This window comes from Acomys russatus, chromosome 1 (genome assembly GCF_903995435.1).
Source record: "Acomys russatus chromosome 1, mAcoRus1.1, whole genome shotgun sequence".
Taxonomy (NCBI): Eukaryota; Metazoa; Chordata; class Mammalia; order Rodentia; family Muridae; genus Acomys; species Acomys russatus.
Window position 1 is genome coordinate 70,052,308 of NC_067137.1, and position 11,375 is coordinate 70,063,682.

The 11,375-nt window shown below is 42.2% G+C and overlaps 1 protein-coding gene across 1 annotated transcript in view; it reads right to left on the reverse strand.

The window, feature by feature from the left end:
• Positions 1 to 11,298, reverse strand: part of Sec23a (SEC23 homolog A, COPII coat complex component) — a 65,465-nt gene extending 54,167 nt beyond the window's left edge. The window contains exons 1-5 of the mRNA XM_051146544.1: positions 11,121 to 11,298; positions 7,237 to 7,482; positions 4,938 to 4,995; positions 4,329 to 4,415; positions 804 to 1,040 (exon numbers count right to left, since the gene is read on the reverse strand). Of these exons, the coding sequence (XP_051002501.1) occupies positions 804 to 1,040; positions 4,329 to 4,415; positions 4,938 to 4,995; positions 7,237 to 7,457 (603 nt within the window). The 5' untranslated portion in view covers positions 7,458 to 7,482; positions 11,121 to 11,298. The remainder of the gene's footprint in view (positions 1 to 803; positions 1,041 to 4,328; positions 4,416 to 4,937; positions 4,996 to 7,236; positions 7,483 to 11,120) is intronic.
• Between the last annotated feature and the right edge of the window lie 77 nt (positions 11,299 to 11,375).

An 11,375-nucleotide genomic window follows, 5' to 3' on the forward strand; every position in this document is an offset into this window, starting at 1 on the left:
AAGAGGGAGGGAGGCTGGGAACAGGAAGATACAAGCAAGGGGGATAACATTCAGAATTTAATCTGAATAAATTATAATAAATTAAAATTTTTTTTAAGTCTGGGTGTAGGCTGGGTGTGGTGGCGCATCCCTTTAATCCCAGCACTGGGGAGGCAGAGGCGGGCAGATCTCTGTGAGTTTGAGGCCAGTTTGGTCTACAAAGTGAGTCCAAGACAGCCAGGACTATAAGAGAAACCCTGTCTCAAAAACAAACAAACAAACAAACAAAATCTTGGTGTAGTGGTACAAACCTCTAATCCACTACTCGAGTGGTAGAGGCTGGTGGGTGGATGCCTGAGGCTTGAAGCGGCCAGCCTAGCCTAATCATCAGGCTCCAGGCCAGTAAGAGAATCTGTCTCAAAAAATAAACAAAAGAAAAAACTAGAGGGTACCTAATGAATAACAATGCCTCAGGTTGTCCTAAGGCCTCCACATGCACTTGCACACACAGTCACTATCTAAACAACGTACACAGTGAAACCAAGTAAGTACATAGAATGAAACTCTAATAAAGCCACCACAGAAATGAAACAGGTTATATGTGGGGTCATGGAGAGATATCCAAGGCACACTATAAAAAGTAGAAAGTCTTCAATTTGTACAACAGATAAATTGTACAAGAAACAAAACTGATGACAACACTAAAGTTAGAGCCTTGCCATAATGCAATTATAATAAAATTGATTCATCATATTTTTTTTAAAAATACATGCATCTAGAAAGTACTAATATATATAGTACAGAACACTCCTGTTCTTCCTCACCTGCAGCTGTTTGGCAGACAGATCCTTTGTTCCTCTGAAGACATAGCTTTTTGAAATGCCTTCACATCCAAGCTCATGGACCTGCACCATTCTCCCAAAAGTAATCAGTCCAACCAAAGCTGTAGGTGGCAAAAGACTCAGTGACATCTGCATGGATTCCTTCAGAGCTTGTAAATCTTCATCTTCTATGCAAGTGTCAACCACATAGAGAAAGATCAAAGGCATCTGGGGGCCGCGCTTTAAAAAGAAAATGCAGAAAGGAAAGCATTTAAAAAGGTAATAACATTTTAGCACAATATTCAAGACACTCAATCAGGAACTAATTAAAAATGGAAACTTACTATCAATGTGTATATACAATAAAAATTTAAAGATTTATTATGCATACAATGTGTTGCCTCCATGTGTACCTGCCCACTAGAAGAGGGCACCAGATCTCATTATAGATGGTTGTGAGCCACCATGTGGTTGCTGAGAATTGAACTCAGGACCTCTGGAAGAACAGCACTCCCAGTGTGCTTAACCTCTGAGCCATCTCTCCAGACCATATAATGGAATTCTAATAAAGCCATATAGAAATGAAGCACGTTATATGTGTGATCCTGGAAAGAGATCCAACACACAGCACTGAGTGAAAATTTAAGTTTAAAGAGCTTACGAGGCATCTCAGCAGTAAAAGCACTGTGGCACAAGCCTGCTGACCTGAGCTCATTCCCAAGACCCACACTTCTGAAAATTGCAAACACACACTATGGCATCCAAACACCCACATACACAAACACATACACACACACACACACACACACACACACACACACACACACACACACACAAATAATAACATTTTTTTAAATGTACACCTGCATGCCAGAAGAGGGCACCAGATCATATTGTGGATGGTTGTGAGCCACCATGTGGTTGCTGGGAATTGAACTCATGACCTCTGGAAAAGCAGTCAGTGCCCTTAACCGCTGAGCCATCTCTCCAGCCCACAAATAATAACATTTAAATTTAAAATTTTGTGAAGGACAATGCCTAATGGTAGTGGATAGTCAGTGGCATTGCATAGCACCAGCTCTTGAGGTAGGGAGCAGTCCTTAAAGAAGACCATTGGAGCACACAGAGAGAATGGCACACAGGCATTTGTTTACCATGGCTGTGTTTACAGGTCTGTCCCCCCACCCCCACTGCGCAGACACAGGGCACAGCTGCCACCACATTCCAAAATGGTCCTTTCTTTCCAGCCATTTTAAATGTGCTTTGTGACAGTCTAAATGAGACTTGAGGATTTATAATCATAGATATTATAATGACAGGTAACAAAATTAACCATAGTGAGCATAGATGGAAACTGAAATTTCCTTATAAAATAAAATCATATGTTGCTATTGTCATGTCTCTCACCCGAAAAAAAAAATTTTTGTGAAGGAGAGCCAGGCATGGTGGTGCACGCCTGTATTTCCAGCACTCTGGGAGGCAGAAACAGGTAGATCACTGTGAGTCCAAGGACAGCCTAGTGTACAAAACAAATCCAGGACAGCCAAAGCTTCACAGAGAAACCCTGTCTCGGGGGGAAAAATTGTGAAGGAAAATTAAAATTAGAAACACATATATAGCTGGGTATGGTGATACACACTTTTAATGCCAAAACTCGAAAGGCAATCAGGAAGATCAACATAAATTCCAAGGCCAGCATGGATTCACAGCAAGACCCTGCCTCAAAAACCAAAATATATACCTACATATGTATAAATATATACGTATGCATATATGTGTATATATTTAGCTTGGTATGGTAACACACACCTTAAATCCTAGCACTTGAGAGGTCAGAGTCAGGCAGATCTCTGTGAGTTCCAGGCCAGCCAGGGCTATCCAGCAAGATCCTGTCCCGAAACATACACACACACACACATACACACACGTGCGCACGCACAGAGAGAGAGAATAGACTTTGGTTTTCCATTTAGTTACATGTGGTTTAACTTCTTTATTACTTTTCAAACTGAGTGTGCTAACACACACCTGTGACCCCAGCATTGAGGAGACAGAGGCAGGAAGACCAAGAAGGGTTGAAGGTCATTTTCATCTACATAGGAAACTTGAGGTCAGCCTGACACACATGAGCCTCTAACAACAACAACAATAATAATGTTATTACTATTTTTAAGTATTTTTCAAATAATATTTAGCAATTACAAAGTTTCAGGCCAAGTATGGCCTTTAGTCTTTAGCCTTTAGTCTCAGTTACTCAGGGTGGGATCACTTAGAATGATAATTTCAAGATATAACTGGTTTAATAACAAAGTGGGGTACTAGATAAAAAGTAATCCACATAATATATTATCTTAAAATCATAAACCATGTGCTGAGTTTTCGGTCAAAGCTGTATAAAATAAGTTAATTAGCATTCTATTAACAAGACTGTATTTCTGTAGGTATAGTCATTTTTTTATTATTCTTTGGTTTGTTTGGGTTTTTCACTTTTAACTATGTATGCGTGCGTGTGTGTGTGTGTGTGTGTGTGTGTGTGTGTGTGTAAGCATAAATGCAGATGCCCTCAAGTCCAGAAAGAGCATCCGATGCACTGGAGCTGCAAATACAGACAGTTTTTAACAAGATGACACAAGCGCTGGGAACTGAACTCAAGTCCTCTGCAAAAGCAGCAAGTACTCTTAACCACTGAGCCAGCCTACCAATTATATTTAAATAATTTTTTAACTAAAAAATAATAATGAGATGTTTATAAAATAGTTATCTAAGACTGGGAAGACTGTTCTGAAAATCAAAAACTAGCCAGGTTTGACAAATTAGTGACTAATTCAAGTAAACCATAATTCTGCACCTATACCACATTCAGATATTTTATATTGGCCAGGCATAATGGCACACACCTTTAATCCCAGCACTCACAAAGGCAGTGTGCTCTACACAGAAAACTGCAAGGCTTCAGAGACAGACACTGTCTCAAATATATATTCATATTTTTAAAATTTCTACATTTCTTAAATGTTTGTTGTTTTGAAACAGAGTCTCATAAGGCCCAGGTGAGCCTTGAACTTACAGACCAAGGTGACCTTGCTCTCCTGTTCCTCTGCTCCCACAACCTAACATGCCCATTCTCCACAATTAAATCTAAAAGCACCTATGTAAAGCTGTTCACACAGGGAAGATAAATTATTTTCCCAAAGCAAGGACATGTTCATTCATAAATTCAGGGACACATCAGCAGACTTTAGCACTTTATTGACTAAGTATATGACAAGAGAACTCCCAATTATAAAATAAAGTTTGTACTCTTTTGCTTACTGATCAAGTCGCACCATCCTACCCAGGATCTGATCAGTCATCAAATAATTCCAGTCAGAAATTACTTTCATCAAGTTGACTTAGACAGTTCTTACCTTTGAAATGCTCAGTTCAATTTGCAGTCATGCCCTTAAAGTGATTTAACTTCCATAATTATTGTGACAAGAGCCCTTGTCTACTTATAGCTTTCTTAAATACCTACTCTTCCGCTCTTACCAGAACTACATATTCAATGCTTGAAAACTGGGGTAAAAGCTCGGCCGGCTGGTTCAATTCAGATATCCCAGCATACGTAGGTGGAAACTACAAACAGAAAAATGAAATACATTACCAAATTATTTGCCAGAAACAGAAATACAGTCTTAAACTCAAAATTATTTCCTTATTATTTAAATTTTTTGACTGGCGGGAGGTGGGGTGAGGAAGCTGGTTTGGCTTAGTTTTGGTTTTTGTTTTTTGAGACAGGGTCTTTCTATGCAGCCATGGCTGTCCTGGAGCTCACTATGTAGACCAGTCTAGTCTCATTTCCTTAAGAACGTATCTTCAGGCTGGTGAGATGACTCAGTGGATAAGGGCACTTGCTTCTAACCCTGACTACCTGCAGAGGATCCCTGTGGCCCATAGATTATAAGGAGAGAAGCAAATCTCTCATGTTGTCCCTGACTTCCATATGCTCACCACAGCATATGCACACCCACCAACATGCAACCAACAAATGTAATGAAAAGAAAAATGTTTTGATATAATTATTCTATCCTTTTTTCAATAAGCATTTCTCTGTATGACAAGCACTACTACATTAACGTCTGTAAGAGTTGTTCTTACCTGATTCCTTTGGTAACAAAAGTTGCAAGCCCAGAGTTTTGCTCGATAATCTACTTGACTGTTATAAGAAAAGACAGTTAGTTAGGCAATGTTTCAATTCACTTTTACAAAGTTCTTAATTTAAATAAAATTAATTTCTTTTTTTAAATATTTATTTATTATGTATATAGTGTATACAGTATATAGATGATTGCAAGCCACCATGTGGTTACTGGGAATTGAACTGAGGACCTTTAGAAGAACAGACAGGGCTCTTAACCTCTGAGCCATCTCTACAGCCCAAATAAAACCAATTTCACTCAAAAGCATGGATGGATTAAAATTGATGATCAAAGTGATTTGGGTTTTATTGGGGGCATGAGGGGTTGAACCCAGAACCTCATACATTAGGCAAACATTTACCACTAACTAAATTGTACCCTGAGAATGGGTTGGGTTTTTTGAGGGGTACAAGATCTTATTAAAATGTCTAGGCTCACAGCCACTCACATCCTTAGAATTATAGGTCTTTACTACCACACCCAGCTGCAAATACTATTTAAATGGCAATAATAAAAATTAAAGGCCCAGCAAGATGGCTCACTGGGTCAAAGTGCTTTCCAAGAAAGCCTACCAACCTAGGGTCAATAGGAGACAAGACAGCCTACCAACCTAGGGTCAATAGGAGACAAGAAAGCCTACCAACCTAGGGTCAATAGGAGACAGCCAGCTCCCAAGCTTGTTCTCTGGCCTCTACACACACAGCACCACACATCAACGCACACATACTACTTTTTTTTTTTTAATTAAACAGATAAAGAAAACAAAGAGATATTTCTGGAGAATGTGTTTGGAACAGCTCCTTTAGGGCAGAGCCTTCTTGGCTAGGCACAGTGGTACACATTTGTAATCCCAATACTCCAGAGACCGAAGCAGGGGAACTTGAGCAAGTTTGAGGCTAGTCTGTCCACACAGCACGTTCCAGGCCAGCCAGGGCTACACAGAGAAACTGCTTCAAAAAGCATGAATCTCAACAACAAAGATAATGGCAAATGAAAACAAAGGAGAGCCTGCAAAACTTAAAGAGCAGCCTGAAGGAGAAGCCGCCAGGGACAACTGGAGGCCGAGGGATGCATGGGGAATGAACAATATTAGGAAAGTTCCAGGCTGGAAGTAAAGTTGCTATGCTCCAGGCTCAGAATGAGAAAAGATGGTAGGCGTTACATCTATCAGAAGGACAGACTAAGCTAGGCACTAGCAAGCACCAAGTAAAAGACAAAGAATCCATAATGCTCTGGGAGTAGAACTGACTACATCTGCTAGCAGATTAGACTGGAGAAGAGGTAGAAAAAAGACAAGTTTTAAAAATGTTTTCTGAGATTTTGCCTTAGAAATAATAGCGCCAGCTGGGCATGGTGGCACATACCTTTAATCCCAGCACCCACGGAGGCAGAGGCAAGAGGATTGCTATAAATTCGAGGCCAGCCTAGTCTACAAAGCAAGTCCACGACAGCCAACACTACACAGAGAAACATGTCTCGGGGAGAAAAAAAAGAATTCATAGCACCTTTTGACTGAGTAGTGGTGGCACACACCTTTAATCCCAGCACTCGGAAGGCAAAGGCAGGTGAATCTCTGAGTTTGAGGCCAGCTAGGTCTACAGAGTAAGTTCCATGCTAGCCAAGGGCTACACAGAGAAACCATGTCTTAAAATATATATGTATGTATGTATGTGTGTGTATGTATATGTGTGTATATCTATGTATACATAGATATATATGCACCTTTGAATATTATACCAACTCAATTAGGACTTTTCCAAGTTATAAGGTAGGTTCATACATAGCCAATACCATTGGTCAGGACCTTCAATAGATATACTAGTTTTCACAATGACATTTATATCTGGTCTTTCACATTACCAGTTCACTATAGAGTACTCAAATTTAAGTTCTTTGGATTTCTTTGCCTAAACTCTAAACAGAAAAGAAAAAAAGAAAGAAAGAAAATGGAATTCTTATATAAATAAACAAGAAACAATTGATTTTCCTTTTCTTTTTGTTGAGATGATCTCATGTAGCCCAAGATGACTTTGAACTTGCTATGTCGCTGCAGATAATGGTGAACTTCTGATTCCCCTGCCTCCACTTTCTAAGTGCTGAGATCACAGGTGTGTGCTGGCCTATGGGAAGCTGGGGACTGGACCCAGGGGCCCTGTGTGTGGTGGGTAAGCACTCTATCAATAGGGCTAGACCTCCAGCACACAAATCCCAGTTCTGAACGGTATACCATATAAGTTTTTTCCATGCATTTTAATTACCATAAAGGATTCAAAACTGCGCGGCAAGTCGTCCTACTGCACAGGACAGGCTCATACTGAATGGGCGGTAAGTCAGGTCTCTCCTTCAGAGGCGTAAACAGGGCTGCCACTGGAACAACCATTCTTGTAGCTTCCAGACGACTAGAGGGCCAAACATTCCAACTGAAGCGGACCCCATCTCGTTCTTCATTTTGTTGGATAAATTCCAAATAGGTTGTCATTGTAGCGCTTGATTCTTATTTCTGTCTGAAACATAAATGAAAAGATATTTAAAAATCCAAAAGCCTCAGAAGAAATTCAAAGTAAGTATGTTTTCCCACCTTTGGCTCAGTAGATAGAAGAGCGCTGGCTGTTGGGTTCAGTTTCTAGTGCCTACATGGCAGCTTACAACCACACTGTATCACTCCAGAATCTAGCATGCTCTAACACCTGAGGGCAACAGGCACACAAGTGGTGCACACCTGAGGGTAACAGGCACACAAGTGGTGCATACCTGAGGGTAACAGGCACACATGGGCGCACAGACATCCACTCACCAAACACCCACACACATAACACAAAGTATTTTTCAATTAAGTTTTAAAAAATAGAAAATCGAGCCAGGCAGTGGTAGTGCACACCTTTCCCAGCACTCGGGAGGCAGAGGCAGGAGGATGGCTGTGAGTTTGAGGCCAGCCTGGTCTACAAAGTGAGTCCAGAACAGCCAAGGCTACACAGAGAAACCCTGTCTCGAGGGGGGAAAAAAAGAAAATCAGGGACCTATAAGTTGATATTAAAGTTGCTAAGAAAGATGGTAGGAAAAGAACCTGATTTTAAATGAATGGGATTTGTGGCCTTATTTTAAAAAGACTCCAGAAACCCTGCTGTCCTTTCTGCCATGTGAGAATAAACGACAGAGTGCCACATGTGCACCAGCAAGCAGCCCTTCACCAGGCACCCAATATAGCATCTTGAGCTGGGATTTCTGCCAAAACTGAGAAACGAGTTTCTAGTCAGTAAAGATGCATGTAAGACCAAGTTAGGTAGAGTTGTAGATACTGTCGTATCTAGGATTAACTCAGTGAGCCATCCCACACTGACGGCTTGAATGGCTTTCCATGTGTTGCTGGGCTGTTTGCTAAGCTCTGCCCTTGGGAAGAGAAGTACCAAGCCCATCTGTTATAACGAGCAGAGAAAGGCATGGTGGTAAATGCTTATAAGCCCAGCACTAGGGGAGGCAGAGACAGGAGGATCGCTGTTACCTGGGTTACAGGTTGACAGAAACCCTGTCTCAAAGGAACAAAACTAAAAATAACGTGAGAGGAGAAAGGGAGCAGAGGTCATAAGACAATCATAAAGCATCTTTTGCTTCCCCTCCCCCTACTCTGTTAGAATGCAGACTTCATAAACTATCTTTTTTTTTCTTTTGGGAATATAAAATAAACATGTTTTTCTTTGGATCCTCAATAATGTTTACAAGTGTAAGGAGATCCTGAGAACCGCTGCCTTCATTCTCACTCAATGAGAAAGATTAAAAGACACACATAAGCAAGTCAGGTTTAGGTTGTGGACTAGACTCTTTTTTTTTTAAGCATGTTATATCTAGAACCCCTCTTTAAATGATTTATTTACCTTATTTTGTGTGTATCGGTTGTTTTGCCTGCATGTATGCCTGTGTGAGGGTATCAGATTCCCTGGAACTGGAGTTACAGACAGTTATGAACTGCCACGTGGGTGCACCTGAGTGACATTTGAGGACAATTTCCCTCTTCCTCAGTTTTTTTCTCTCAACCTCTCTGCTCTAAACCATATTCACTCACTGAGATCCACTGTATTTCTTAGCATTCTCACATTGCAGCAATCTTTTGAAGCAAGCTGCACCTGGTCTTACTTTGTCCAGCTACATGGTCATGTACCACACTTCCTTATCTCACTTTCAAAAGCACTAACAGCTCAAATAAAATCACAAATCCCAGCTCAAAAGTCCTTTCACAAGCTTAATGTAATGACATTATTTGGCAAGCACCCTATTACCTAATATTAACATTAGCCTAGAATATAAAACCAGGCAGGCATGTTGGCGCACGCCTTTAATCCTAGTACTCGGAAGCAGAGGCAGGTGGATCTCGTGTCAGTTCCAGGCCAGCCACAGTCACACACACACACACAGACACACACGCACATGCACGCACGCACGTACACACACACGCGCGCGCGCGCGCACACACACACACACACACACACACACATATATATCCTGGAATATTGTTAGAATGCAGATTTAAGAAACCCATCGTATTAAAAAGTGATGTTAAGACACAAAAGGCCATTCTAAAGAAATGTCCATTGTTTTCCATAATTTGTAACTATGGGAACTATTTAAATACTTTCTCCTGATAAAATCAAAGCATCCTGTCACTTTAATGTAGCACAGCAAAAATTTTCCCACACTATCTTGAAAGGCTTTCCCTCGGAAGTGCTTTTCTCTATCCCAATTTTAAACTCCTTATGCATTCCTACTTGAAAAATATACAAACTTTAAATAAATTTAAGTTCCTTACTTATTTGTTACCATTGTACCTCTCTACTCTTCAGTTGTAAATTTTCTTTTATATATATTTTTATTTCATTTTTGTATACAGTTGTTTTGCCTGAATGCATGTCCATACACAATGTGTGTGCAGTGCCTGTGGAAGCCAGAAGAGGGGGGCATGGACCCTCTAGAGATGGAGTTACAGATGATTTTAAGCCAGTAGAGAGCCTGTGTGTGTGTGTGTGTGTGTGTGTGTGTGTGTGTGTGTGATAGATGGTTATAAGCCAGTAGTGAGCCACTATATGTGTGTTAAAAATGGTTGTAAGCCAGTAGTAATCCACTGTGTGTGTGCGCACATGAGTGTGTAAGCCAGTAGTAATCCACTGTGTGTGTGCGCACATGAGTGTGTAAGCCAGTAGTAATCCACTGTGTGTGTGCGCACATGAGTGTGTATGTGCATTCATCTCCAAGAGCAACCAGTGCTCTTAACTTCTGAGCCATCTTCCCAGCCCCAGTTTTAAATGTTTCAATGAAATAGACTGAGAAACAAATGTTATGCTCTTGGGCAATAAACTTCTCTGGCCTTCCATTTTCACATCAGTTACATGAGAAATTTCAGGCAATAATACTATAAGTCTATAAAACAATTGAAAACGATGGAATTTTGGCGATACTAGAAAGAAGGATGATTTAATATTCATTTATATGTAAATTTCTTTAATCGTGGCTTGGGCTGGGATCGTGTTAAAACCTGACCGAAGTTTAGGTGTGAAGATGAATTAAACATCTGCACTCAGTCCACCTATGGATTTCCTACTCTTAGTTACCTTCCTTTCCCACAAACAGTAAATAGAGGTGTAAGACAGAATGAATGCCAGAGTGCATGCTATTGCTCAGTCCTAAAAACTAATCATTAGTAATCGAGGCCGAAGGTATTTTTCATCTTAACCTTTATAAGGCCCAAGGCCAAATTACGGGTGATGCAGTCACCTGGGTTCAAAGTCTAGGGCACTCCTGAGCAGTCAAGAAACCAACCGAAGGGCCCCAGGGCTCCGGGGCCCAGGGCAGGGATGGGAATGCGTGTCATTCGGTAGGTAGGGGTGGGTGCAGGGCCAGAGGCTCAGAGCTCCGTTCTCCACCCCGCTCCCACCCTTCCACCTAATCCAGGAGGGCTGGAGACGAGGGCGCTCCCGCCGACACCGGCGCTGGGCCACAGCCTCCGGCGAGCCACGACGATCAGGCGAGGGCACAGCGAGGACAGAGCCAACACCGTCCTAAGACGCTGGGCCCGCTGCCCGCCTCCCAGCGCCAACTTCACACCCGGGTGGTGGAGTTGAGAAGGCGGCCGCGACACCAGCCCTTACCCCAGTACCTTCCTGGGAGCTCCACGCCGGACGCAGCCTCCGCCTTGCAAAGTCAAGCCCCTTCTGCAGCCCTGGAGCAGCCGTGGCACCGCAATCAGGGGCGGCCCCGCCCCGCCCCCGGCCTCCGGGAGGGCCTCGGCCTGGACAACAAGGCTGGTGCCGCCTCTGCCACGTCAAAGGGGAGGAGGAGAGGAGGTGCGAACACCGGAGGGGCGGGGCGAGCTCGCGTCAGAAGGCGGGGACAGCCCCGGAAGAGGCGGGGC